This window comes from Heterodontus francisci, chromosome 8, assembly GCF_036365525.1.
Source record: "Heterodontus francisci isolate sHetFra1 chromosome 8, sHetFra1.hap1, whole genome shotgun sequence".
Lineage (NCBI taxonomy): Eukaryota > Metazoa > Chordata > Chondrichthyes > Heterodontiformes > Heterodontidae > Heterodontus > Heterodontus francisci.
Window position 1 is genome coordinate 81,087,033 of NC_090378.1, and position 25,264 is coordinate 81,112,296.

The following is a 25,264-nucleotide window of genomic DNA, read 5'->3' on the forward strand; positions in this document are numbered from 1 at the left end:
GCCGTATCAGATTATTTTATTCATGAACCTATTCAATGGAAAAGCAAACAAACTGCACAGTTTCTGGCAAGCTGGCATTCTTATAAGTGCCTCTAGCTCATTTCTTATTGCATTGCGTTATCAAAGAAACAAATCCGCTTCATAATTCTTTGCTGAGCTCTTAAGACACACAGATTGAAGGAAGGTCAGCAGCAAAGCACTGCATCCTTTCTTGGGTTGGGGGGCAGGATCACAAGATTGAGTGGAGATCTTGATTGTTATGTGAGTCGACTGCACTCACTAGGCTGGTTTACTAATGCACAGCGGAAGCTGTAGATGAACAAGTTAGGTGCAGAGAAATAGGTAACTTCCCCATGGTGCTCAAAAATCAACCAAAGGACCATCTGTTTCCAGAACTGATTTCAACTTGCTGGTTGGCACACACGCAACAGTGACTTCCTTCAGAGCCAGCATCATTTGAATGCAGTGCATTGCCATTGGACAGGCCAGCTTGGATTGGAAACTCACCAATATAAAGGAACAGCAATGGAAAATGAACCATATATTCAATAAGTTTGCAAGCAGAAGAGGAAATGAAAATCAAATGTAGCTTAAGCTCGCAGGGCACCGTCATCATAAAGAGTCATTCTTCCTGCGTATGCCTAGACAGTGAGAAAACTCTTCAACTTCACAACTCAGTCCAATCTGGCAGGTTAGATTGTGTTCATAAGAACCTAAGAATAGGAGCAAGAGTAGACCATATGACCTCTCAAGTCTGCTCCGCTATTTAATAAGGTCACAGCTGATCCTTGTCCTCAACTCCACCTTCCAGCCCAATCCCCATATCCCTTGACTAGAGACCAAAATTCTATCGATCTCAGCCTTGAATAACTCACTGACTGAATATCCACAGCCCTCTGGAGTAGAGAATTCCAAAGATTCACAGCCCTCCGAGTGATGAAGTTACTCCTCATCTCAGTGACCGACCTCATATCCCGAGACTAGAACCCCGAGATCTAAGACTCTCCAGCTAGGGGAAAGAGACTCTTAGCATCTACCCGGTCAACCCTTTCAGAATCTTCTAGGTTTCATTGAGATCACCTCTCACTCTTCCAAACTCCAGAGAGTACAGACCCATTCTAATCAATCTTTCACCATAGGACAACCCTCTTATCCCAGGGATCAATCTGGTGAACCTCCTCCCAAGGCAAGTACCTCCTTCCTTAGATAAGGAGACCAAAACTGTACACAGTACTGCAGGTGTGGTCTCACCAAAGGCCTGTACAATTGCAGCAAGACTTCCTTACTCTTGTACTCCAAATCCCTTGCAATAAAGTCCAACTTACCACTTGCCTTCCAAATTGCTTGCCGTACCTGTATGTTAACTTTCTGCATTTTGTGTCCAAGTACATCCAACATCTGCACAACAACATTTAGTAGTTTCTTACCATTTATAAATATTCTAATTTTCTATTCTTCCTAGCAAAGTGAATAGCCTCACATTATACTCTATCGGACACCTTCTTGACCACTCATTTAACCCAGCTACATCCCTTTGCAGACTCTCCTCACAGCTTACTTTCCTACCTAGCTTTGTGCCATCAGAAAACTTGGATACAATCATCTAAGTCATTCAGACAGATTGTGAATAGTTAAGGCCCCAGCACTGATTCTGATCGTACCCCACTAATAACAACCTGCCAACTTGAAAATAACCTGTTTATTCCTACTCTGTTTTTTGTCCTTTAACCAATTCGCTATCCATGCTAATATATTACCCCAACCCCATGAGCCCTTATCTTGTGCAGCAACCTTTTATGTGGCACTTTAACAAATGTCTTTTGAAAATTCAATTACATCCACTGGTTCTCCATTTTCCACACTGCTAGTTACATCCTCAAAAAACAATTATTGGATTTGTTAGACATGAAATCCCTTTCATAAAACCATGTTAACTCTGCCTAATCATGTTATGATTTTCTAAGTGCCCTGTTACCACTTCCTTAATAATGGATTCCAACATTTTCCTGATGACTGATGTTAAGCTAACTGGCTTGTAGTTCCCAGTTTTCTCTCTCCCTTCTTTCTTGAATAGCAATGTCACATTTACTATCTTCCAATCCACTGGGACCATTCTAGAATCTAGGAAATTCTGGAAGATTACAATCTGTGCCTCCACTATCTCTGCAGCCACCTCTTTAGAACCCTAGAATGTAAGCCATCAGGACCAGGGGATTTGTCAACTTTCAGTCTCATTAATTTTACAATACCTTTTTCTTTACTAATATTAATTACTTCAAGTTCCTCACTCTCTTTAAACTCTTAATTCCCCACGATTTCTGGTATTTCTTTGCATTGTCTACTGTGAAGACAGACAAAAAATATTTGTTTAATGTCCCTGCCATTTCTTTATTCCCCATTATAATTTCTCCTGTCTCAGCCACTAAGTGAACCAGGTTTACTTTCACTACTCTCTTCCTTTTTACATACTTGTAGAAACTCAAATTTGTTTTTATATTTCTTGATAGTTTATTCTTGTATTTTATTTTCTTCCTTTTTACCAATTTTTTGGTCATCCTTTGCTGGTATCTAAAACTTTGCCAAACCACGGACTTACTACACTTCTTGGCAATATTATAAGCCTCTTCTTTCAATCTAATACTATCTTAAACTCTTTAGTTAGCCGCGGAAGATTAAAATCCCCCACGGTTATTGGATTGCCTTTGTTACAAGGTCGTCTTAATTTTTTGATTAATACACTATCCAACTGTATAGTTACAGTTAGGGGGCCTTTAAATTACTGCCACCAGCATTTTCTGACCCTGGTTATTTCTTATCTCCACCCATAATGATGCTACCTCCTGTTCTTCCGAGCCAAGATCCTTCCTTACTTCTGTTCTTATGTCATCCTTTATTATCATGGATAACCCCCTCCTTTTTCATTTTGTCAGTCTTTTTGAAACATCAAGTACCCTGGAATATTTAGTTCCCACATTTTTTTAATCAATATCTCACAGCTGCATTAAATATATGAGCAGTAAGGCTGGATATCCTTGAGCAATATTGTATGAGGGTCTGAACTAGGTTATTGGCTGTGGTGTTGGGGGTAGGTGATGGGGTGCAGGGCTGGGTTTAATGCTTAGGGTTTTTCACCTCTGACACTGACGACAACAGAAGTCAGAACATTTCATTTCCAGGTAATGCAAACTCAAATGTCAAAAGCACATTCACTTTGGAAGCACTTCAGCACTTTACATCGCAGACCTGTTTTGTTAACACTACAATCTCCCTAATAGCACGGTTGTTAAATGCATTATTCAGTACAGTACAGAGCACTAGAGACCAGGAATGCGTTGGGTTTGATCCTCAGTTTGTGCTGAGTTAGCTGTGTTCAAGCAGGACAGCAGTGGGCGCTACATTTAATCTCAGTGTCCCTGTCGTTGGCAGAGATGGTAGGGCAAGGGGGAAAAAATGAGGCAGGTTTGCCCCCCCACCACCACCACCCCACGCCCCGCCACCCAATCACCCCTAATCAATATCCAATTGCCACTCCTAGGAAGTGCATACATGGGTCAGACTTGGATTGAATTTAGCTGTGACACTGAATAGCCGACTCAGTGTCTATGCACACAAAGGCCACTTTGGGTGTGGGTATGGGAGAGCAGCTGGTATTCATGGGAATTTGAGTCAGTGTCTTCAGGAGAGAACAGGAGAGGAGAAAAGTCGTAAAAGATTTTTTTAAGAAGTTCCAATATCCCAACTGAAGTTACTGAACAAAGGCAAAATACTGCAGATGCTCGAAATCTGAAATATAAACAGAAAATACTCAGCAAGCCAGGCAGCATCTGTTTCTCTCCCCGCTGATGTTGTTTGACCTGCTGAGTATTTCCAGCATTTTCTGTTTACACTGGAAGCTACAGAACATATAACTGCAATATACCCAGACAACATTACAAAATAAACAGCACATTAATGAATTCCTTTGGAAGTCTTTTGTAAAGAAATAATGTGCACACAAATCAAAACTACATTTTGGTCTATTAATTAAATCACAGAGGCTCCTAATGCCATATTGCAGCAGTTTTAATTATTTAGCAAAGGGAGGCTTACCATCCACCCATATGAAAAGATTGGTCATGTTTTTCCTCCTGCAAACATTTCAGCACATCTTCAGAGAAAGATTACATGCTATCTTTTCAAACCTTTATTGGGGTAAACTGCTGAATGGTTCATTTTGCAGAAACAACGAGTGGTTGCTGAGATTGTCAGAGAGTGCCAACACACCGCACTCTGATGGAGGCTCTGCCCTCTGCATGTGTTACAAATATCACTGATTCGCTCACACACAGGCCTTTGTCCACAGTGTGCAAACTGTGACAAAAAGCACACATTACAGAAAAGCACATTAGAGAACCTCGGCCTATAGAGCTGGAGCCTGCAGGTTTAAAATTAACATGCCCCAAGCAAAACTGGAGATTCCAGAAACTTGTTCCCCCTCCCCACATACAGTAATGGAGACGTGAGGCAAATTCGCAGCTAAAGTAGTGAAGGCTGAGGTAATTTACTGGACAAATAACTGACTGGAAATGGCACAGAGATCAAATCCTCCAATAGTTCCTGTACTGGGGGAGGAAGGTATAGGTCAGCAGGTCAGGGTGAGGATGATGAGTATTTTGAAGTTTTATTTGATAAAATTTTGGGATTAATTGTGAAGTGTTTATGGAGAATTACCTCTCACAGGATTAAATAAAGGGACAGCGTATGCTTGCTGGGACCAATAGTCTTTCCTCAGTGCTGGGGCCTGCTGTGAAAAGCATGGTCATTACATTGCAATACTAGAATATACGTGTATATAATTCTTTCCTCTTTAAGGGAAATAGGAAAAAATGTTACCCTAACAAATATGCAGAGATTCATGGCTCAACTGTATTTTCTATTATTCCTATCATAGATCACTGAAAGGAGACTTGTTCTTTTCAATTCCTTTAAATTGGAAAATTGCACGTCACTCCATTATTTAAGAAAGGTGCAAGAGGGAAGCTGAGAAATTATATAACAGTTAACCTAACTACTGTTGTTAGGAAATTACTAGAGTCTATAATTAAAGGATAGAGTGACTGAACACCTTGAAAATTTTCAGCTATGAGAGAGAGAAAGCATGGATTGGCCAAGGTTAGGTCATGCCTGACAAATCTGATTAAATCTTTTGAAGAGGTGACTAAAGAAGTGGACAGGGACATTTATAAGGACTTCCAGAAGGCATTTGATAAAGTCCCTAACAGACTGCTAGATAAAGTTAAAGTTCATGGAACTAAAGGCAAATTATTGACCTAGTTAGGAAATTGGCTGAGCAGCAGGAGACATAAAATAGAGATGATGGGCACTCTAATTGGCAGGATTTGACTAGTGGGGTCCTGCAAGGATCTGCATTGGGGCCTCAACTATTCACCGTATTGATTAACAACGTAGATGATGTAATAGAAAGCCACATATCCAAGTTTAACAATGGTTTTGTAAGCAGTGTAGATGGAAGCATAAAATTAGAGAGAGGGATTATTAGATTAAGTGAATGGGCAAAATTGTAGCAATTAGATTTCAATGTAGACAAATGTGAGGTCATCTATTTTGAACCTAAAAAGGACAGAGCAGAGTATTTTCTAAATGATTAAAGCTCAAAACTGTGAAATTCTAAAGAGGCCTGGCAGTCCATAGAATCATAGAAAGTTTACACAGAAAGAGGCTACTTGGCCCATCGTGTCTGTGCTGGCCCAAAAACGAGCCACTCAGCCTAATCCCATTTTCCAGCATTTGGTCCGTAGCCCTGCAGTTTACAGCACTTGAGGCGCACATCCAGACACATTTTAAATGAGATGAGGGTTTCTGCCTCTACTACCCTTTCAGGCAGTGACTTCCAGACCTCCAACACCCTCTGGGTGAAAAAACTTTTCCTCATCTACCCTAGTCTTTCTACTAATCATGTTAAATATATGCCCCCTAGTCACCGACCTCACTCCTATCTCTATCCAGGCCCCTCACAATTTTGTACATTTCAATCAAATCTCCCCTCAGCCTTCTCTGTTCCAAGGAGAACAACCCCAGCCTATTCAATCTTTCCTCATAGCTGCATTTTCCCAGTCCTGGCAACATCCTCATAAATCTCCTCTGTACCCTGTCTAGTGCAATTACATCCTTTCTGTAATGAGGTGACCAGAACTGCACACTCAAGTTATAGCCTAACCAATGATTTATACAGTTCCAGCATAACCTCCCTGCTCTTGTATTCTATACCTCAACTAATAAAGGAAATAATTCCATCTGCCTTCTTAACTACCTTATCGATCTCTCTTGCTACCTTCGGGGACCTGTGGACATTCACTCCAAGGTCCCTCACTTCCTCTACACTTATCAGTATTCTCCCATTAATCATGTATTCCTTTGCCTTGTTTGACTTCCCCAAATGCATCACCTCACACTTCTCCAGGTTGAATTCCATTTGTCACTTTTCTGCCCACCCAACTAGTCCATCAATATCTTCCTGTAGCCTACAGCTATCCTCCTCGCTATCAACCGCACGGCCAATCTTAGTATAAAAGCAAAATACTGCGGATGCTGGAAATTTGAAATAAAAACAAGAAATGCTGGAAATACTCAGCAGGTCTGGCAGCATCTGTGGGGAGAGAGAAGCAGAGTTAATGTTTCAGGTCAGTGACCCTTAGAACATAGAACATAGAACAGTACAGTACAGGCCCTTCGGCCCACGATGTTGTGCCAAACCTTTAACCTACTCTAAGATCAAACTAACTACCTACCCTTCATTCTACTATCATCCATGTACATATCCAAGAGTCGCTTAATGACCCTTCTTCAGAACTGGCAAATATTAGAAATGTGAAAGGTTATAAGCAAGTAAAGCTGGGGTGGGGCAAGAGATAACAAAGGAGAAGGTGTAGATAGGACAAGGTCACACAGAATAGCTGACCAGAAGGTCGTGGAGCAAAGGCAAACAATATGTTAATGGTGTGTTGAAAGACAAAGCATTAGTACAGATAAGGTGTTAACGCTCCGAGCTTCCGGTTGCTTGCCATTTCAACACTCCTCCCTACTCTCATGCTCACAACTCTGTCTTGGGATTGCTGCAGTGTTCCAGTGAACATCAACGCAAGCTCAAGGAACAGCAGATTGGGTGACCGCTTTGCGGAACACCTTCTTTCAGTCCGTAAACATGACCCCGAGCTTCCTGTCACCTGCCATTTCAACACACCCCCCCTCCTCTCATGCCCACATCTCTGTCCTGGGCTTGCTGCAGTGTTCCAGTGAACATCAATGCAAGCTCGAGGAACAGCATCTCATTTACCGATTAGGCACGCTACAGCCTACCGGACTGAACATTGTGTTCAATAATTTCAGAGCATGACGGGCCCCCCATTTTACTTTTATTTTTAGTTTTTTTTATACATATATTTTGTCTTTATTTTATTTTGTTTCATCTTAGTTTGTTCAGTTTGCTTACCACTGTTTTTTTTCATGTTTGTACTTGCAGCTGTTCAATTTTCAGTCCGTTAACACCTTATCTGTACTAATGCTTTGTCTTTCAACACACCATTAACATATTGTTTGCCTTTGCTCCACGACCTTCTGGTCAACTATTCTGTGACCTTGTCCTTTCTACACCTTCTCCTTTGTTATCTCTTGCCTCACCCCCGCATTACTTGCTTATAATCTTTCATATTTCTAATATTTGCCAGTTCTGAAGAAGGGTCACTGACCTGAAACGTTAACTCTGCTTCTCTCTCCACAGATGCTGCTAGACCTGCTGAGTATTTCCAGCACTTCTTGTTTTTATTATGGCCAATCTTTGTGTCGTCTGCAAACTTCTTGAGCATGCCCCCCCCACATTTACGTGCAAATCGTTAATATATGCCACAAAAAGCAGGGGACCCAGTACTGAGCCCTGCGGAATGCCACTGGAAACAGCCCTCCAGTTGCAAAAACACCTGTCAAGAATTACCCTTTGTTTCCTGCCCCTGAGCCAATTGTGTATCCACCTTGCTGCACCTCCCTGGATCCCATGGGATTTTATTTTTTTAACCAGCCTGCCATGTGGGACCTTGCCAAAAGCCTTGCTAAAATCCATGTAGCCCACATCAACTGCATCTATCTCCCTTGTTACTTTTTCAAAAAATTCAATCAAGTTGGTCAGACAAGATCTTCCCTTAACAAATCCATGCTGACTATGCTTGATTAACCTGTGCCCTTCTAGTGACAGTTTATCCTGTCTCTCAGAATTGATTCCAATAATTTTCCCACTACTGAGGTTAGACTGACTGTCCTGTAATTATTCGGTCTTTCCCTCTCTCCCTTTTTAAACAAAGATACAACGTTAGCAGTTCTCCAATCCTCTGGCACCACACCAGTATCCATTGAGGACTGGAAAATGATGGTCAGACCTTCCGCCATTTCCTCTCTGGCTTCTTTCAACAGCCTGGGCTACAATTCATCAGGTCCTGGTGATTTATCCACTTTCAAGGATGCTAATCCCATTAATACTTCCTCCCTCCCAATGTTTATCATATCCAATACTTCACACTCCTCCTCCTTGACTACAATATCTGCACTGTCCCCCTCTTTTGTGAAGACAGATGCAAAGCACTCATTAAGAACCATACCAACATCTTCCACCCCTATGCATTGGTTACTTTTTTGTACATAGATCATTAAAAAGTTGTGAACAGATACAGAAAATAATCAAAATGGTTAATTAAATCTGGGCTTTATAGCTAAAGGACCAGAATACAAGCAATACAAAGCCCAGGTTAGACCACACCTGGGGTACCGTAAATAGTTCTGGGCACCACATCTTAAAAATGATATACTGGCCTTGGAGGGAGTGTAGTGTAGATTTACCAAAATGATACCTGGACTCCAAGGGTTAAATTACAAGGAGAGACTATACAAACTAGTGCTGTTATTTCCTCGAATTTAGAAGCTTAGGGGGTGATTTGATCAAAGTTTTCAAGATATTAAGGGAACAGATAGAATAGATAGAGAAAAACTATTTCCACTGGTTGGGAAGTCTAGGATTAGGGCTATAGTCGAAAAATTAGAGCTAGACCTTTCAGAAGCGAGGTTAGGAAATACTTCTACACGCAAAGGATGGCAGAAGTTTGGAACTCTCCCACAAATGTCAATTGTTACTAGATCAATTGTTAATGTAAAATTGGAGATTGACAGATCTTCATTAATCAAACATATTAAGGTATATAGAACAAAGGTGGGTATATGGAGTTGGGTCATGGATCAAGCATGCTCTCACTGAATGGTGGAACAGGATCGAGGGGCTAAATGGCCGAGTCCTATTCCAGTGTACCCAAAATCAAAAATTTTGTTCTCCCTTCAATAATACAGTCAAAAGTTACACAGCCAGGTGTAGAATTGAGTCCTACAAACCAGGAAGGTCCCAGTTTTGATCCCTGGTCTATATGGAGTTAGCTGATTCCAAGATTGCACTGGGACTTCACATTTGGCTATAGAGAGAAAATAAAACTCAGCCAAGGTTTGCACTTCCAATCACTGTCCAGGAAGCCCTGCAGGACGCTGCATGTGTGTGGATACTAGGTAAGGGCAGGAATGGGTTCAACTGTGAGACTCTCCACAGTTGACATTCATCGTCCCGTCTAACAAGTGACAAATGCCCACTTGGGTGAGGTATGTTGAACAGTGACGGTAACAATCTAGAACAACAACAACTTGCATTTATATATAATATATATTTTATGCATTTATATAGCACCCCTCATGTAGTAAAAGGTCACAAGGTGCTTCATAGGAGTTATGAGACAAAATTTGATGCTGAGCCACATAACGACATAGCAGGGATCAGTACCTTTGACAGATAAAAGGAGATAGACAGGAAACTATGAATGGCGGAAAAGAGGAATTTTCAAATTGGCCAGTAAATGTTTTGATTATTTGGCTAATCTGTAAAGACTCCCAATCTAATTGTTAAACAGTCTTTCTGATATCAATGTAAATGGTTACCCTGCTATAGATCTATTGCTGCAAATTGTTCTGTTATTCTCTTGAATTTTGCTCATTCATATGCATGACAGATAAGAACTCTGAAATAAACACAAGAATTTAGAATCATTCAGAACTCCCATCTAGCAGCACCATCAATCTACTCACAAGTCGGTGCCCCCATTCATAACATAAGTGTATGGAATTTAAGGATGTCACAAAAGGGAATCCGACACAAAATAATTCCCCACAAGCTGCCTCTAATCAACAGTTCAAAAGTGTGAAAACAGGAGGTGACAGAGAGAAATGGGTAAGTGCATCTAACATTTAGGATTATGGGACAATTCAGTAAATGCTTCTCTAAACAGGTTCTCAGCCTCCACTAAAACAGTGATTCTAAGCTGCTCGTTTACTTCAGTGCTTTGATACAGGGTCTTCCCAGTTTACCTCAATGACTTATCGAGATATTCTCTTTCAAACTAGGTTACTCACTGCACATTGCAGCCAATTCATCTGATCCATCCATACACTCCTCTTCTCCATCACAGCGCCAGCTCTCCAAGATACAGTCACCATTGTCACAGGTAAATTCCGTTGTTGCACAGGTTTTCTTAGCTGTTTGATAAACAGAATTCACAAGACTTAGTGCAATGGAAAAAAAGTAGTTTGATTGCTGCTCAATTCTAAAATTCAGACAGATTTTCCACAGCTTTGTACCCACCTCAAGCAGGGGGGACCTGGTTTAAATATTCATTTGGGAGAAAAAGGACATGTTCAGGTATGCAAGACCTATTTTCTAAATGACTCCCACATGAAATTGGTGATCTGGGAATCAATTGTGGCGCTAACTGATTAAAGGGCACAAGCAAGTACATTGCATTTTTGCATATATTGGTCAACTGTTGACTATTCCTGCTATCTTTCTCATACTGACACTTCAGTTCTAGCCTTTATGCCCATTGTCCTTTTTTTGCACCTAGTATTATTTCAAAATTACAGCAGCGAAACAGGCCATTCGGTCCAATTGGTCTATGTCAGTGTTTATGCTCCACATGAGCTTCCTCCCATTTTACTTCCTCTCACCCTAGCAGCATACCCTTCTATTCCCTTCTCCCTCGTGTACTTACCTTGTGAACACACTCACTATACAGAGCAGATATCAAGCCATCTCCTCCCACTACACTCTGAATGTCATTGTATCTCTCACTTCAGGTGGAGTGAGGCTCCTTTAGGCAAATTGCAACTTCCTTTTTATGTCTGTTGCTTAGGAACAGACACAAATGTAAAATAGGCAGCATGTAAGTTAACAAAAAATGCTAAATCTGATTAGTCTGGCTAACATGCATTGATTGAGGGACGCAGGAAATAACACATGCCTTAAACAGAACTCCCCCATGCACCCCCCCCTACCCCCCCATAACTGGGCCAACCATCAGCAATCAGCTCCCCTGTGGTAACTGGGCCAACTGCTGGCAATCAACTCCTCCTCGGTTACAGGGACCTCCTGCAAATATTAACAGCCCTCCAGTCAGACAGGGTCTTGGGTTAACGCCTCATTCAAAAGACAGTACCCCAGAATCTCAGGACATCCCAAACTGCTCCGCAGCCAATGAAGTGCAGTTACCATTGCAATGCAGGAAACTCAACAGCCAACCCACAAAAGGCAAGGCCCCACAAACAGCAATGCCACGATGACCAGACAATCTGCCCCAGTGATGTTGGTTGACAGACAAACACCAGCCAGGACACAAGCGAGAACTCCTCTGCTCTTCTTCAAAATAGTGCCACGGGATCTACCACATCCACCCAAGGAAGCAGACAGTGCATCAGTCTCAATGTCCCATGTGAAAGACAAACCCTCAGACAATGTAGCAGTCCCCCCAACACCACACAGAAGAATCAGTCCAAATCATGTGCCCAAGCCCCTGGAGTAGGAATGGAACTCACAACTTTCCAAATCAGAGACAAGAGCACCACTACTGAGACATGACTGGTACTTTTACTCTTTCTTGTCACTTTGGAACAAACAAGCGCGATTTTAACTAATTCAAAACCCATCCACTTACACACAATTAAAATTGGGCCGAAAGTGCCTAAAATTGAAGAACATGTTCAGAGATTGATCTGCATTCTACACACATAGAACACAGGAAATAAAGTGGCTGGAGAGACACTAATCTATCTGGGGTCACCTGTTCCATAGATCCAAACTAATGATGCATCATTGTGTATTTATCTGCAACCAACTATCTGCCAGATCAGGATGTGAGAGTTGCTGAGTGTGAACAGCTCTGACCTTTGAAGCAGTTACAATGAGGACAGGATCAGGTCTGGCTGCGCTGCCCTTCACAGTCAAATAGCCTGCCTGAGAACAATGGCGATTTGTGCAAGGTAATAGAAAGCAACATCTCCCACAACCATACTGTGCCTCAGCAAGAGTCAGTGCCAACAGGAGAGCAGGTGAGAAAATAGGTAGAGAGAAGATTGAGGAAGAACAGAAGATACACTAGCGGGACTGAGTGTCACTGCCCGTCCACTGGTCTGATGTTATCCGATGCCAGTATTAGGGGTCCACCAGGTTCACGTTGAACTGAGGTACCCATAGCTGAAAACGCAAGGATGGTTTCAGTGCACCTCCCTCACACAGCGAGAATACCTTATTGTGTCTTGCAGAAACATCGCTCAATGCTTCACAAGCAGCAAATGACTCTGAGTGCAGCAACTGCTGTTCTGTGGGTAAACACAGCAGCCATCTTGGATACAGCAAGCTCCCATCAAACTACAAGACAAATAACCAGTTAATCAGCTTTTTGGTGCTGTTGGTCGAGAGAGGAATGTTGACCTGTTCTTCAAAATTGTGCTATGTAACGCCCTATCAGAGAAGCTGCTTCTTACCGTTTGTCGCTGTGTTGCTTTTCATTTCCCCCCCCACCCTGACTTTCTTTGGTGATTATATCACCATCTGGTTCTTTTCTCACTTACTGATGCTAAACTGTCTATGGCTCCTTTCCCTTTCCAGCTATTATTACTGCCAACAATTGTTCCCAGTTGGAATGCCTTATGTGAGATGGTTGAAGAGGAGGACCTACGGTGCCTGCAGGAGACAGTCAGGCAGCCAGCTGCACAAGAGGTGCTCCTTGCCCATGTGCCCAGACACACTTGTAACTGCATACAGAAAGGACCAGACCTCACTTTAATAGGTAATTAGTGAATATGGAAGTTTTTTCTTTTCAAAATAGAGACTTGGAACTGATAGCACCACTAAAATACACGAGTGTCTGACTACCCATAATGTTGGGTGCTTCCCAGCATAACCGCAGTTAGTCATGCTTCCAGTGGCACTGCATGAAGTAGGCATGCCAGGGTGACCAACAAGCACAATACACCGACTAGCTGCACCCACTCACCAAGATGCTATGATATCTACAAGCTTAGATGCACCTGCCTGGCAACAAGCAAGCAGCGGGGAACAGTGGCCACTGAGTTGAGGCCAGCAGAAAGCCAAATGCAGAGCTGTGCCAAGGATCCTTATTGCTACCATACATTACAGAGCTGGCACATTCAAATACAGGAATAGTCAGCTAAAGCCAAACTTGCCACTACCTTCTACAGGCTTGCTGCAATGCTGTTGAATGGGGACAGTGGCATAAGTGACACAAGGTACCAACCTCTTCACAAATTTCTTATGATTAAAATAGCATACTGCTATTTTATCCTACTTGAAACCCAGCACTTGCCATATGAATCTAAACTGCACCTATACTGGAAAGCTAGGCCATAGTGTATTACTGACATCATTACTTAGAATGGTAAAAGCAGGGAAATACAGAGTGTAGATAATGATAGAGATTAATCATCAATTACTCCACAGGACATTGCTCTTATATTGTTTTAGCCCAAATGGGGCTGGGGCAAGAGTGTAGAGGGCAGTAGGCCAAGGCTGAATATTGGAAGTGTGAGGATAGATAAATACCCTGACACTTTGCTGTAAAATCTGTGGGGATTAGGGAGTATTTATATGCAGCTTTCCCTCAGGGTAGTAAATAGACTAGGCAGATGTACTGAATAAGGTAAACAAAAGCAAGATAAAAAAAACTGAGAACTTGCAGGAACTTAGCAAGTAATTCACATCCTGGATGCAGATATTAATAATCATTCTTTGCTGAAATTCTAGCAACAAAGGTACGCAGGTGGCAGAGACACGTTTGTCCCCTAATATGCATATAAAAGACAATTACACAACTCACCCACATATCCCTGACTGTCATTTAATACACTTATGTATAAAGCATAAAATAGGTTTTCTGCACAATTACCTATTTTGTTGTACTGCCATTTATCTGCAATTTTCTTGGCCACCCACATTCCATCAATCACATAGCTATTCTAGGGTAGGGGGTTAAAAACATCAATGTTACTTTATTAATTTGATGAACTCACAGCATGGGAAGGTTTTGTTTCTGTAAAACAGACATAAAACCTGAACAGTACACCAGATTCTCAGTTTTAGAAACACTGTCAAGTGCGCTTTTAAATTTAAACAATAACTGAAAACATCCTATCTGGTCAAAACTTTTCATCTTGCACTCATCAGGACTGAAGCAAGAATGCCAAATTTCAAAAGGGAGCAACAATTTATACAGCATGAGAAAAGGGTGACGATTGGTTGGCTCGTGGTCTCTGGTCGAGGTGTTGCCATGGCGAATGCACCAGGAAACTATTGCCCCCAAGCTTTGTTTAATTCAAAAAAGGTGCAAAGCCTGGGCATGTTCCTTTTGCCTGCAGAGGACAGGTCCCTGCTTATGAATATATGTAGCTTCTAGCAAGCATAATTGAGCCACATTGCAAGCCTGACTGATAATCTTAAAATGGTTGTTAGTCTAATGCTTAGCACGCTCGGGATTGTTCAGTAATTATTATCCAATAGTGGAATTACATCTAACATTAGACAATGTATTCATAATTTTGCAAGTATGAGCTGGTTGAATATGGTCAGTACTCTGCCTATTGCAAACAGCCGAAAAGCTTCAACACCATGGGCTGAATTTTACCACCCCCCCAAAAAGCGGGATGGTGGCAGGGTGGGGGGAGGGGGTTGGCATAAAATGAAGCGGGATGCCCTGGGAGCCCTTCCCGACCTGCTCCCGGCCCCACCCTGTGCCCGATGGAGAGCCGCCCCCGCTGTCCCAACCACCCCCAACACCAAACACACCCCCACCCCCCCCCCATCCCCCCAATCGACCACCCTTGCCTCGCCAGGGCCTGCCTGATCACCTGCGATGAGGCAACCAAAATTTACCTTTGTTCCAGGCTCCCCAACATCTGCTTCTTCAAGCTGGGCTGCAGTCCCAGCAGTGGCAACTGCTCCCGGTGGTGCTGCTGGGACAGTTAGCTACCGGCCCTTTGATTGGCCGGCAGCTCTATTAGGCGGGACTTCCTACCTCAAGCAGTTGGAAGTCCCAGCTCACACCAATTACAGCCCGGTAACCTGCAAAATATGGGCCGGATCCCCAGGCAAGGCGGAAGCGGGTTCGCCAACAACTTTTCAATCGTTAGCCAGCTCCCGTCTGCCCAGAGTTAAATCCTGGCCCATGTCTCTTTTTTCAGCAATACTCAAGTTCTGTATTACTAAACAACATCCAATCTGTTAATGATAGACATGCTATGCTATCCTGTTATATTACAGCCTGTCAGATGCCATTAATAGTCAGTAATTGCATTAAAAAAGAAAGTTACAAGAGATTCTACACCTGAGCCAAAGCAGAGCCCCCTTTGGATAAGCAGGCCGCTGTTTAGTGCCAATGTTCAAAGCCTGCTATTTGATGCACAATCATTCTCTTACCTCTGGCTGCCAACCACTACCAGTGACAACGGAAAGATGAAAAATGAAAGAAGGATGTTTCCCCTTGTGGGAGAATCTAGAACTAGGGGTCAATGTTTAAAAATAAGGGGTCGCCCATTTAAGACAGAGATGAGGAGAAATTTTTTCTCTCAGAGGGTCGTGAGTCTTTGGAACTCTCTTCCTCAAAAGGTGGTGGAAGCGGAGTCTTTGAATATTTTTAAGGCAGAGGTAGAAAGATTCTTGATAAGCAAGGGGGTGGAAGGTTATTGGGGGTAGGTGGAAATGTGGAGTAATCAGTTCAGCCATGAACATATTAAAAGGTGGAGCAGACTCGAAGGGCCGAGTGGCCTACTCCTGCTCCTAATTCCTATGTTCGTAAAATGATATTAGTAGAAAATAAGTCATAGAGTCAGTGAAGAGAAATCATCATCTTTCAACTGGCATGGGTAAACAAGTTTATAGTTGCAGTTTTACAAACCAAATAGATTAAAATAAAAATCGTGAAACATCTGTAGGCATTTTAGTGCCATAAAATACCTACTAAACGTTTGAGGTGTTATTAGAGTTTTATGGTGCTTACTTTGTGAGGGAGCATGTTCCATTGGATAGTTTCTCCATAAAGTACTTACGGTATATAAATAATGCACTATTAATGTTCTCCCGAGCACTGGCTGGTTTATTTTGTGCCTCTATTCAGTAATTTTTATTAATTTGTCCGTGATAATTTGGCGGATCTTAACCTGCAAAGGCAATTCACCTCAACACGCTGGGCTAGGGAAGCAAAAACATATCAAAAGTAACAACCATAGTTCCTATGCCTCGCTGGCATCTACCATTGGGAAACGCACATGAACATCAGGATTGGCTTCACTATAACCTCCTCACAGTCAAGTATGTTGCAGACACGCAATGCATTGAGAATGGCCACTTAGATTAGTTACCAGAGTTTAGCCAGTGGCTATAGGATGATAGTTAAGCTTGAGTCAGCATCTATAGTAGAACAGGGGGGAAAAACCGGGGGCAGTTGGAATATTATGAGAAAGGAGATTAGAAGCATTCTGTGAAAAGGCACTTTACTCAGACAATTCAACATTCGTACCATCACAAATGCATCATATTGTACTGGTGTATACATAGCCTATGAGTAACGTAGTGAGGAACTGAATTGATGATTATATGGTTAAGTACATAAAGACATGATTGAATCGTATGATGGTTCACAAACTGCTTACCCATCGAATTTGCATGCAAAGGTTGACAAATGGTCTAGGATATATAATGCAGCAGCAGCAACAATATGCATCCTTTTAATGTATTGAACTGGCCAAAAATGAGTCACAGCGATGCAAATGTACATCAAGCAGCAACAACAACCAAGCACCTTTAATGTAGAAAAGTCCCTAGGCAATTCACAGAGGTGTAAGGACAAAACAAACACCAAGTCAAAGAAGGAGATATTAGAAAAGGATAACCAAACACTTGGTCAAAGAGCTGGGTTTAAAGGAGAGTCTTAAAATAAAAAAGGAAGGTGGAGAGGTTTAGGGAGAGAAGCAGTGATGAAAGCAAGGTCTGGGTAGGTAACCAAAGGCATGGGCAAGGAGGTAGGTTTTGAGGCTGCTTCTGAAAGAAGGGAGAGGATAGCAAGGCAGAGGAGTTTATAGAGGAAGTTGCAGAAGGTGACGCTGAGGCTGCTTATGGTTCTGCATCCAAAGTTGCATTGGACCGAGTGGAGAACTAAAAGGAGGCCAGAGTTAAAAGATTGGAGGATACCTGCTGTGAGGAGGAGCTGGTGGAAGTTTCAGGAGGTGAAGAGGGACAAGGCCTTGGAGGGATTTGTCCATAAAGACAAGCATTTGTGATTTGCTATATTGGGGGTTGGTGAGCCACTAGGACATTGGGAAAGGAGGATAGGAAAGTAGAACTTAGTGTGGGAAAGGATGTAAGTTATAGAGTAGACAGTGATTCTAATGTTACTTGCAATTTATTTTCAAAAAGGGAAGGGAAATACACTTCAGACCTTTGTCCAGGAGACTAAATGGGTTGGGTAATATCGATGGTAGACTATCCAGCCCTATTCATAGGAACATAGGAGCAGGAGTAGGACATTCAGCCCACCGAGTTTGCTCCACCATTCAATTAGATCATGGCTGATCATCTACCTCAATGCCACTTCCCGTGTGATCCCCATATCCCTTGATGTCATTAGTATCTAGATATCTATCGATTTCAATGATTGAGCTTCCACAGCCCTCTGGGGTAAAGAATTCCACAGATTCACCACCCTTTGAGTAAAGAAATTTTACCTCATCTCAGTCTTAAATGGCCTTCCCCTTATTCTGAGACTGTGTCCCTGGTTCTAGACTCACCAGCCAAAGGAAACATACTATCTACATCCACCCTGTCACGCCCTGTAAATTTTGTAAGTTTCAGTGAAATCATCTCTCAGTCTTCTAAACTCTACAGCATGTAGAAAGTCCGACAAGAGAAGGGGCGGTACTGGACTTAATCTGAGAGAATGAAGCTGGACAAGTGGTAGAAGTGTCAGAGGAGGATTATTTCAGGGACAGTGACCATAACGCTAAGATTTAAGGTAGTTATGGAAAAGGACTAAGAGAGACGGGAAATAAAAGTACTCAATTGGGGGAAGGCCGATTTCAATATGATAAAACAGGATATGGCCAAAGTGGACTGGGAGCAGCTACTTGAAGGAAAGTCTACATCAGACCAGTGGGAGTCATTCACAAAGGAAATAGTGATAGTTCAGGGACAACATGTTCACGTAAAGGTGAAGGGTAGGACCAACAAGTCCAGGGAACCCTGGATGTCAAGGGATATAGAGGATTGGATAAAGGATAAAAAAAAACAGGCTAATGGCAGATTCAGAGCGCTGAAAACAGCGGAGGCCCTACAGAAGTATAGACAGTGTAGGGGGAGTACTTAAAAAAGTAATTAGGAGAGCGAAGATGGGACATGAAGAAACACTGGCGGGCAAGATAAAGAAAAATCCCAAGGCATTTTATAAGTATATTAAGGGCAAGAGGATAACCAGGGAAAGAGTAGGGATCATTAGGGACCAAAGTGGCAATCTGTGTGTAGAGCCGAAGGACATAGGTAAGGTTTTAAATGATTACTTTTCATCTGTGTTCACTATGGAGAAGGACGATGTAGGTGTAGAGATCAGGGAGGGGGATTGTGATATATTTGAACAAATTAGCAATGAAAGGAAGTATTAGCTGTTTCAGTGGGCTTAAAAGTGGATAAATCCCCAGGCCCAGATGAGATGTATCCCAGGCTGTTTTGTGAGGCAAGGAAGGAGATTGCAGGGGCTCTGACACAAATTTTCGAATCCTCTCTGGACACAGGAGAGGTGCCAGAGGACTGGAGGACAGCAAATGTAGTACCATTATTCAAGAAGGGGTAGCAGGGATAAACCAGGTAATTACAGGCCAGTGAGTCTAACATCAGTGGTACGGAAACTATTGGAAAAAATTCTGAGGGACAGGATTAATCTCCACTTGGAGAGGCAGGGATTAATCAGGGATAGTCAGCATGGCTTTTTCAAGGGGAGATTGTGTCTAACAAACTGGAGTGAATTTTTCGAGGAGGTGACTAGATGTGTAGATGAGGGTAAAGCAGATGATATAGTCCACATGGACTTTTGTAAGGCTTTTGATAAGGACCCACATGGGAAATTGGTTAAGAAGATAAGAGCCCGTGAGATCCAGGGCAATTTGGCTAATTGGATCCAAAATTGGCTTCGTGGCAGGAGGCAGAAGGTGACGGCCAAGGGTTGCTTTTGCGAGTGGAAGCCTGTGACCAGTGGTGTACCACAGGGATCGGTGCTGGGACCCTTGCTGTTTGTAGTGTACATGAATGATTTCAATGTGAATATAGGAGGTATGATCAGTAAGTTCTCAGATGACACTGCGAACTATTAGCTATGAGGAGAGGTTGGAAAAACTCGGATTGTTTTCACTGGAACGACGGAGGTGGAGGGGTGACATGATAGAGGTTTACAAAGTTATGAGCGGCATGGACAGAGTGGATAGTCAGAAGCTTTTTCCCAGGGTGGAAGAGTCAGTTACTAGGGGACATAGGTTTAAGGTGAGAGGGGCAAAGTTTAGAGGGGATGTGCGAGGCAAGTTCTTTACACAGAGGGTGGTGAGTGCCTAGAACTTGCTGCCGGGGGAGGTGGTGGAAGCAGGTATGACAATGACGTTTAAGAGGCATCTTGACAAATACATGAATAGGATGGGAATAGAGGGATATGGTCTCCGGAAGTGCAGAAGGTTTTAGTTTAGGCAGGCATCAAGATCGGTGCAGGCTTGGAGGGCTGAATGGCCTGTTCCTGTGCTGTACTGTTCTTTGTTCTTTGACACAAAAATTGGTGGTGTCGTATACAGTGAGGAGGAAAGCCTTGATTACAGGACAATATAGATGGGCTGGTAAAATGGGTGGAGCAGTAGCAAATGGAATTTAATCCTGAGAAGTGTGAGGTGATGCATTTTGGGAGGACTAACAAGGCAAGGGAATATACAACAGATGGTAGGACCCTAGGAAGTACAGAGGGTCAGAGGAACCTTGGTGTACTTGTCCAGAGATCACTGAAGGCAGCAGCACAGGTAGATAAGGTGATTAGGAAGGCATATGGGATACTTGCCTTTATTAGCCGAGGCATAGAATACGAGAGCAGGGAGGTTATGATGGAACTGTATAAAACACTAGTTAGGCCACAGCTGGAGTACTGTGCACAGTTCTGGTCACCACACTATAGGAAGGATGTGATTGCACTTGAGAGGGTGCACAGGAGATTCACCAGGATGTTGCCTGGGCTGGAGCATTTCAGCTATGAAGAGAGACTGGATAGGCTAGGGTTGTTTTCTTGAGAGCAGAGAAGGCTGAGGGGGGGCCTGATTGAGGTATACAACATTATGAAGGGCATAGATAGGAAGAACCTTTTTCCCTTAGCGGAATAACCAGGGGACATAGATTTAAAGGTAAGGGGCAGGTGATTTAGAGGGGATTTGAGGAAAGTGTGGTTGGAATCTGGAACATACTGCGTGAAGGGCTGGTCGAGGCAGGAACCCTCAAAACATTTAAGTATTTGTATGAGCACTTGAAATGCCATAGCATACAAGGCTACGGGCCAAGTGCTGGAAAATGGGATTAGAATAGACAGGTGCTTGATGGCCGGCACAGATATGATGGGCCGAAGGACCTGTTTCTGTGCTGTATCACTCTATGACTCTATGACTAGAATACAGGCCCAGTTTCTTGTTGTTACTGCCTACATTGATAACACAGACCTTAGGTGGGCAAGCTTTAAAGGTTGGCAAGCATTTATTCCAATCAGTATTTATCTGCCGATTTATGTAAGACTGATAGAAGTGGAATATCCAATAGCTAATATCAGCCTGATAGTTCTCTTTCACCAAGCAGGGCAGTAATTTATTTTTACCATGCCTTCTTAGGAATTATTCGGTTTCATTAGATTTATACAATGGGGTTACATAGTTTCATACGTTGTGATAGTACTTTGAACCCTCTTCCCCACAATCCAGCAGTCAAGAAGAACTACAAATTCCTGTTGTCAATACAGGACAGAGTCAGAATCAGCACAGTGACCCGGTCCCCTGCAAGATCCATGTTCAAATCCAACCCAGATTGATGGGAAGGAAATCCCCTCTGCCTCCAAGGAACCTGTATCCAATGAGTTTGGGGTAGTCTCAATTCAGTCCCTAGGGTGCACAGGGTTAAGCATTAAAGTTCACTGGCCTGGCCAGCGATGTCCACGTCCCATGAATGAATTAAAAAAAACTAATACAAAACTTGGAGGTGTGGCAGACAGTGAGGATGATCCAAATCGACTGCAACAGTACATCGATAGGCTAGCAGAATGTGCAGACAAGTGGCAGATGGAATCTAACACAAAGAAGTGTGAGGTGATGCATTCTCACAGAAGGGATAGGGAGAAGCAATTTTTTTAATTATTCATTCATGGGATGTGGGCATCACTGGCTAGGCCAGCATTTATTGCCCATCCCTAAATGCCCTTGAGAAGGTGGTGGTGAGCATCCTTCTTGAACCGTTGCAGCCCATGTGAGGTAGGTACACCTACAGTGTTGTTAGGAAGGGAGTTCCAGGATTTTGACCCAGCGACAGAGAAGGAGCGGCGATATAGTTCCAGGTCAGGATGGTATGTGACTTGGAGGGGAACTTGCCTTTGGTGGAGTTCCCATGCATGTGCTGCCCTTGTCCTTCTAATTGGTAGAGATCGCAGGTTTGGAAGGTGCTGCCTAAGGAGCCTTGGTGCGTTGCTGCAGTGCATCTTGTAGGTGGTACACACTGCTGCCACTGTGCATCGGTGGTGGAGGGAGTGAATGTTCGTCAATGGGGTGCCAATCAAGCCGGCTGCTTTGTCCTGGATAGTGTCGAGCTTCTTGAGTGTTGTTGGAGCTGCTCCCATCCAGGCAAGTGGAGAGTATTCTATTACACTCCTGACTTGTGCCTTGCAGATGGTGGACAGGCTTTGGGGAGTCAGGACATGAGTTACGCGCCACAGGATTCCTAGCCTCTGGCCTGCTCTTGTATGCATGGTATTTATATGGTTACTCCAGTTCAGTTTCTGGTCAAAGGTAGCCCCTAGCAAAGACCTGCTCGGGTCTGCAAATGAGACCCGACCTGAGCCCAAGAGAACTACATCTGAACCCGAGCCCAACCCGGCCCGAGTCCTTCCATTTTTTTTCCTGTACCTGACCCGACCATCAGTTAACTTACCTTCCGCTTTTCACTTTGTTCCTTACCTGCACAAGCTTAAAATAACTGTAGCAAAACCACCTTTTAAGTCCAAAACGTAAATTAACATTAAAGTCACTTATCTGAGGTGGTGATAGAGCGGGTCCGATCTGGTCCGACCCAAACTGAGCCCGAATGCTGGACCCAGAAGTGCGACACAACCTGACCCCGACACATGTCGTCGGGTCCCGCCGGGTTTGGGTCGGGTAGTAGTAGGCCTTTAGTCCCTAGAATGTTGATAGTGGGGGATTCAGTGATGGTAATGCCATTGAATGTCAAGGGGAGATGGTTAGATTCTCTCTTGTTGGAGATGGTCATTGCCTGGCACTTAGTGGCACGAATGTTACTTGCCACTTATCAGCCCAAGCCTGGATATTGTCCAGGTCTTGCTGCATTTCTACACGGACTGCTTCAGTATCTGAGGAGTCACAAATGGTGCTGAACATTGTGCAATCATCAGAGAACATCCCCACTTCTGACCTTATGATTGAAGGAAGGTCATTAATGAAGCAGCTGAAGATGGTTGGGCCTAGGACACTACCCTGAGGAACTCCTGCAGTGATGTCCTGGAGCTCAGATGATTGACCTCCAACAACCACAACCATCTTCCTATACACTAAGTGGCACAGTTCGAAAGAGTGTGCAGGGACAGAGGTACCTTGGAGTCCATGTGCACAGATCCTTGAAGCTGGCAGAACATATTGAGAGTGTGGTTAGCAAAGCATATGGGATCTTAGGCTTCATAAATAGGGGTATTGAGTACAAAAGCAGGGAAGTTATGCTGAACCTTTATAAAGCGCTCTGGTTAGGCCACAACTGGAGTAATGCTTTCAGTTCTGGTCACCACACTTTAGGAAGGATGTGAGCATCCTAGAGAGGCCGCAGCAGAGATTTACTGAATGATTCCAGGGATGAGGGATTTTAGCTGCAAGGTTAGGTTGAAAAAGTTGTGGTTGTTCTCCTTGAAGCAAAGGAGATTGAGGGGAGATTTGATCGAGGTGTACAAAATTATGACAGGTATAGATAAGATAGACAAGAAAAAATTGTCCCCATTAGCTGACCGTACAAGGACTAGGGGACAGAGTTTTAAGGTTTTGCGCAAGAGATGCAGGGCGTGTGTGAGGAGGAACCCTTTTTATGCAGTGAGTGGTAGTGCCCTAGAACTCGCTGCCTACGAGGGTGGTGGAAGCGGGCACAATTAATGATTTCAAAAGGAAATTGGATGGACACTTGAGCAGGGATAGGCAACAACATGTTGCACCATGTGGGGGCAGCACAGTGGTTAGCACTGCAGCCTCACAGCTCCAGCGACCCGGGTTCGATTCTGGTTACTGCCTGAGCGGAGTTTGCAAGTTCTCCCTGTGTCTGCGTGGGTTTCCGCCGGGTGCTCCGGTTTCCTCCCACAGCCAAAGACTTGCAGGTGATAGGTAAATTGGCCATTGTAAATTGCCCCTAGTGTAGGTAGGTGGTGGGGATGTGGTAGGGAATATGGGATTAATGTAGGATTAGTATAAATGGGTGGTTGTTGGTCGGCACAGACTTGATGGGCCAAAGGGCCTGTTTCAGTGCTGTATCACTCTATGACCACATATAATTGACACAATTATTAACTCAGCCATGGACATGTGGGCAAATAAATTGTATATAAAGTGTGTAACAAACCTATTGCCATCATAACATAGTCCGATTTAAAACATATTTCTCCCTATTTAGTGAGTATCTGGCATTGTTTTTGCTTGCACCAGTAGTCAATGTCTGCTCGCACGCTTGATGTAGTGATGCAGAGAATCCGAATAGATGTCCATCTGTAAGGTCTTTGAGAGGCCGCAGAGAGATTTATCCCATCTCCTTCTCTCCCTCTCGTCCTATCCCTCTCCCGTCCTATCCCTCCCTCGCCCTCTCCCCCCATCCCATCTCTCCCTCTCCCCCCAATCATCTCTCCCTCTCCTCCCATTCCTCCCTCTCTGCCCGCCGTCTCTCTCTCTCTCCCCCCACCCCCCGTCTCTCTCCCTCCCCCCACCCCCCGTCTCTCTCTCTCCACCATCTCTCGCTCTCTCTCTCCCCGCCATCTCTCTCTCTCTCTCTCCCTCCTGTCTCCCTCCCTGACTGTTGCAGAGAGTGGGAACTCTCCCCAGAGCAGCTTTGTGATTGGTCAGTATTTTTTAAAAATTCACAGCCATCAGTTTCCCAGCTGACAGGTGCTGGAAGCAGTGACAACAGCTTCCAAACTCAGAACAAGTTTGGGGTTAAAAAATAAACGTAACCCGCCATCGGAACTTGTCTCTGCTCCCAGCACCTGTGAATTTTTTTAAAGTTGGAATTGTCTGGAAAGAGGTGTTCAATGAGAAATTTCTCATCCCTGAAATTACCAGTCACGGACCTCAAACTTTTCACCACGGACACTGGTGTCCATGTACGGACACATTGCCAACCCCTGCACTTGAGGGAAATAAACTTACAGGACCACGGGGATAGAGCAGGGGAATGGGACTGATTGGATTGTTTTACTGAAAGCTGTCGTGGACTTGATGGGCCACATTGCCTCCTTCTGTGCCATAATGACTCTCTGTCTCTGTGAAATAGGAAGGAAATGGGCCAGGACCTGAGCAGCAACTCATTTTCCCTAACAGC

The 25,264-nt window shown here is 43.6% G+C and overlaps 1 protein-coding gene across 5 annotated transcripts in view; it reads right to left on the minus strand.

Moving 5' to 3' along the window:
• The window catches only part of LOC137372947 (low-density lipoprotein receptor-related protein 8-like), a 123,955-nt gene that overhangs the window by 42,429 nt on the left and 56,262 nt on the right, over positions 1-25,264 (minus strand). For all 5 annotated transcript variants that reach the window (XM_068037501.1, XM_068037500.1, XM_068037502.1 and 2 more), the window contains exon 3: positions 10,489-10,611. In XM_068037501.1, coding sequence (XP_067893602.1) covers positions 10,489-10,611 — 123 coding nt within the window. The remainder of the gene's footprint in view (positions 1-10,488; positions 10,612-25,264) is intronic.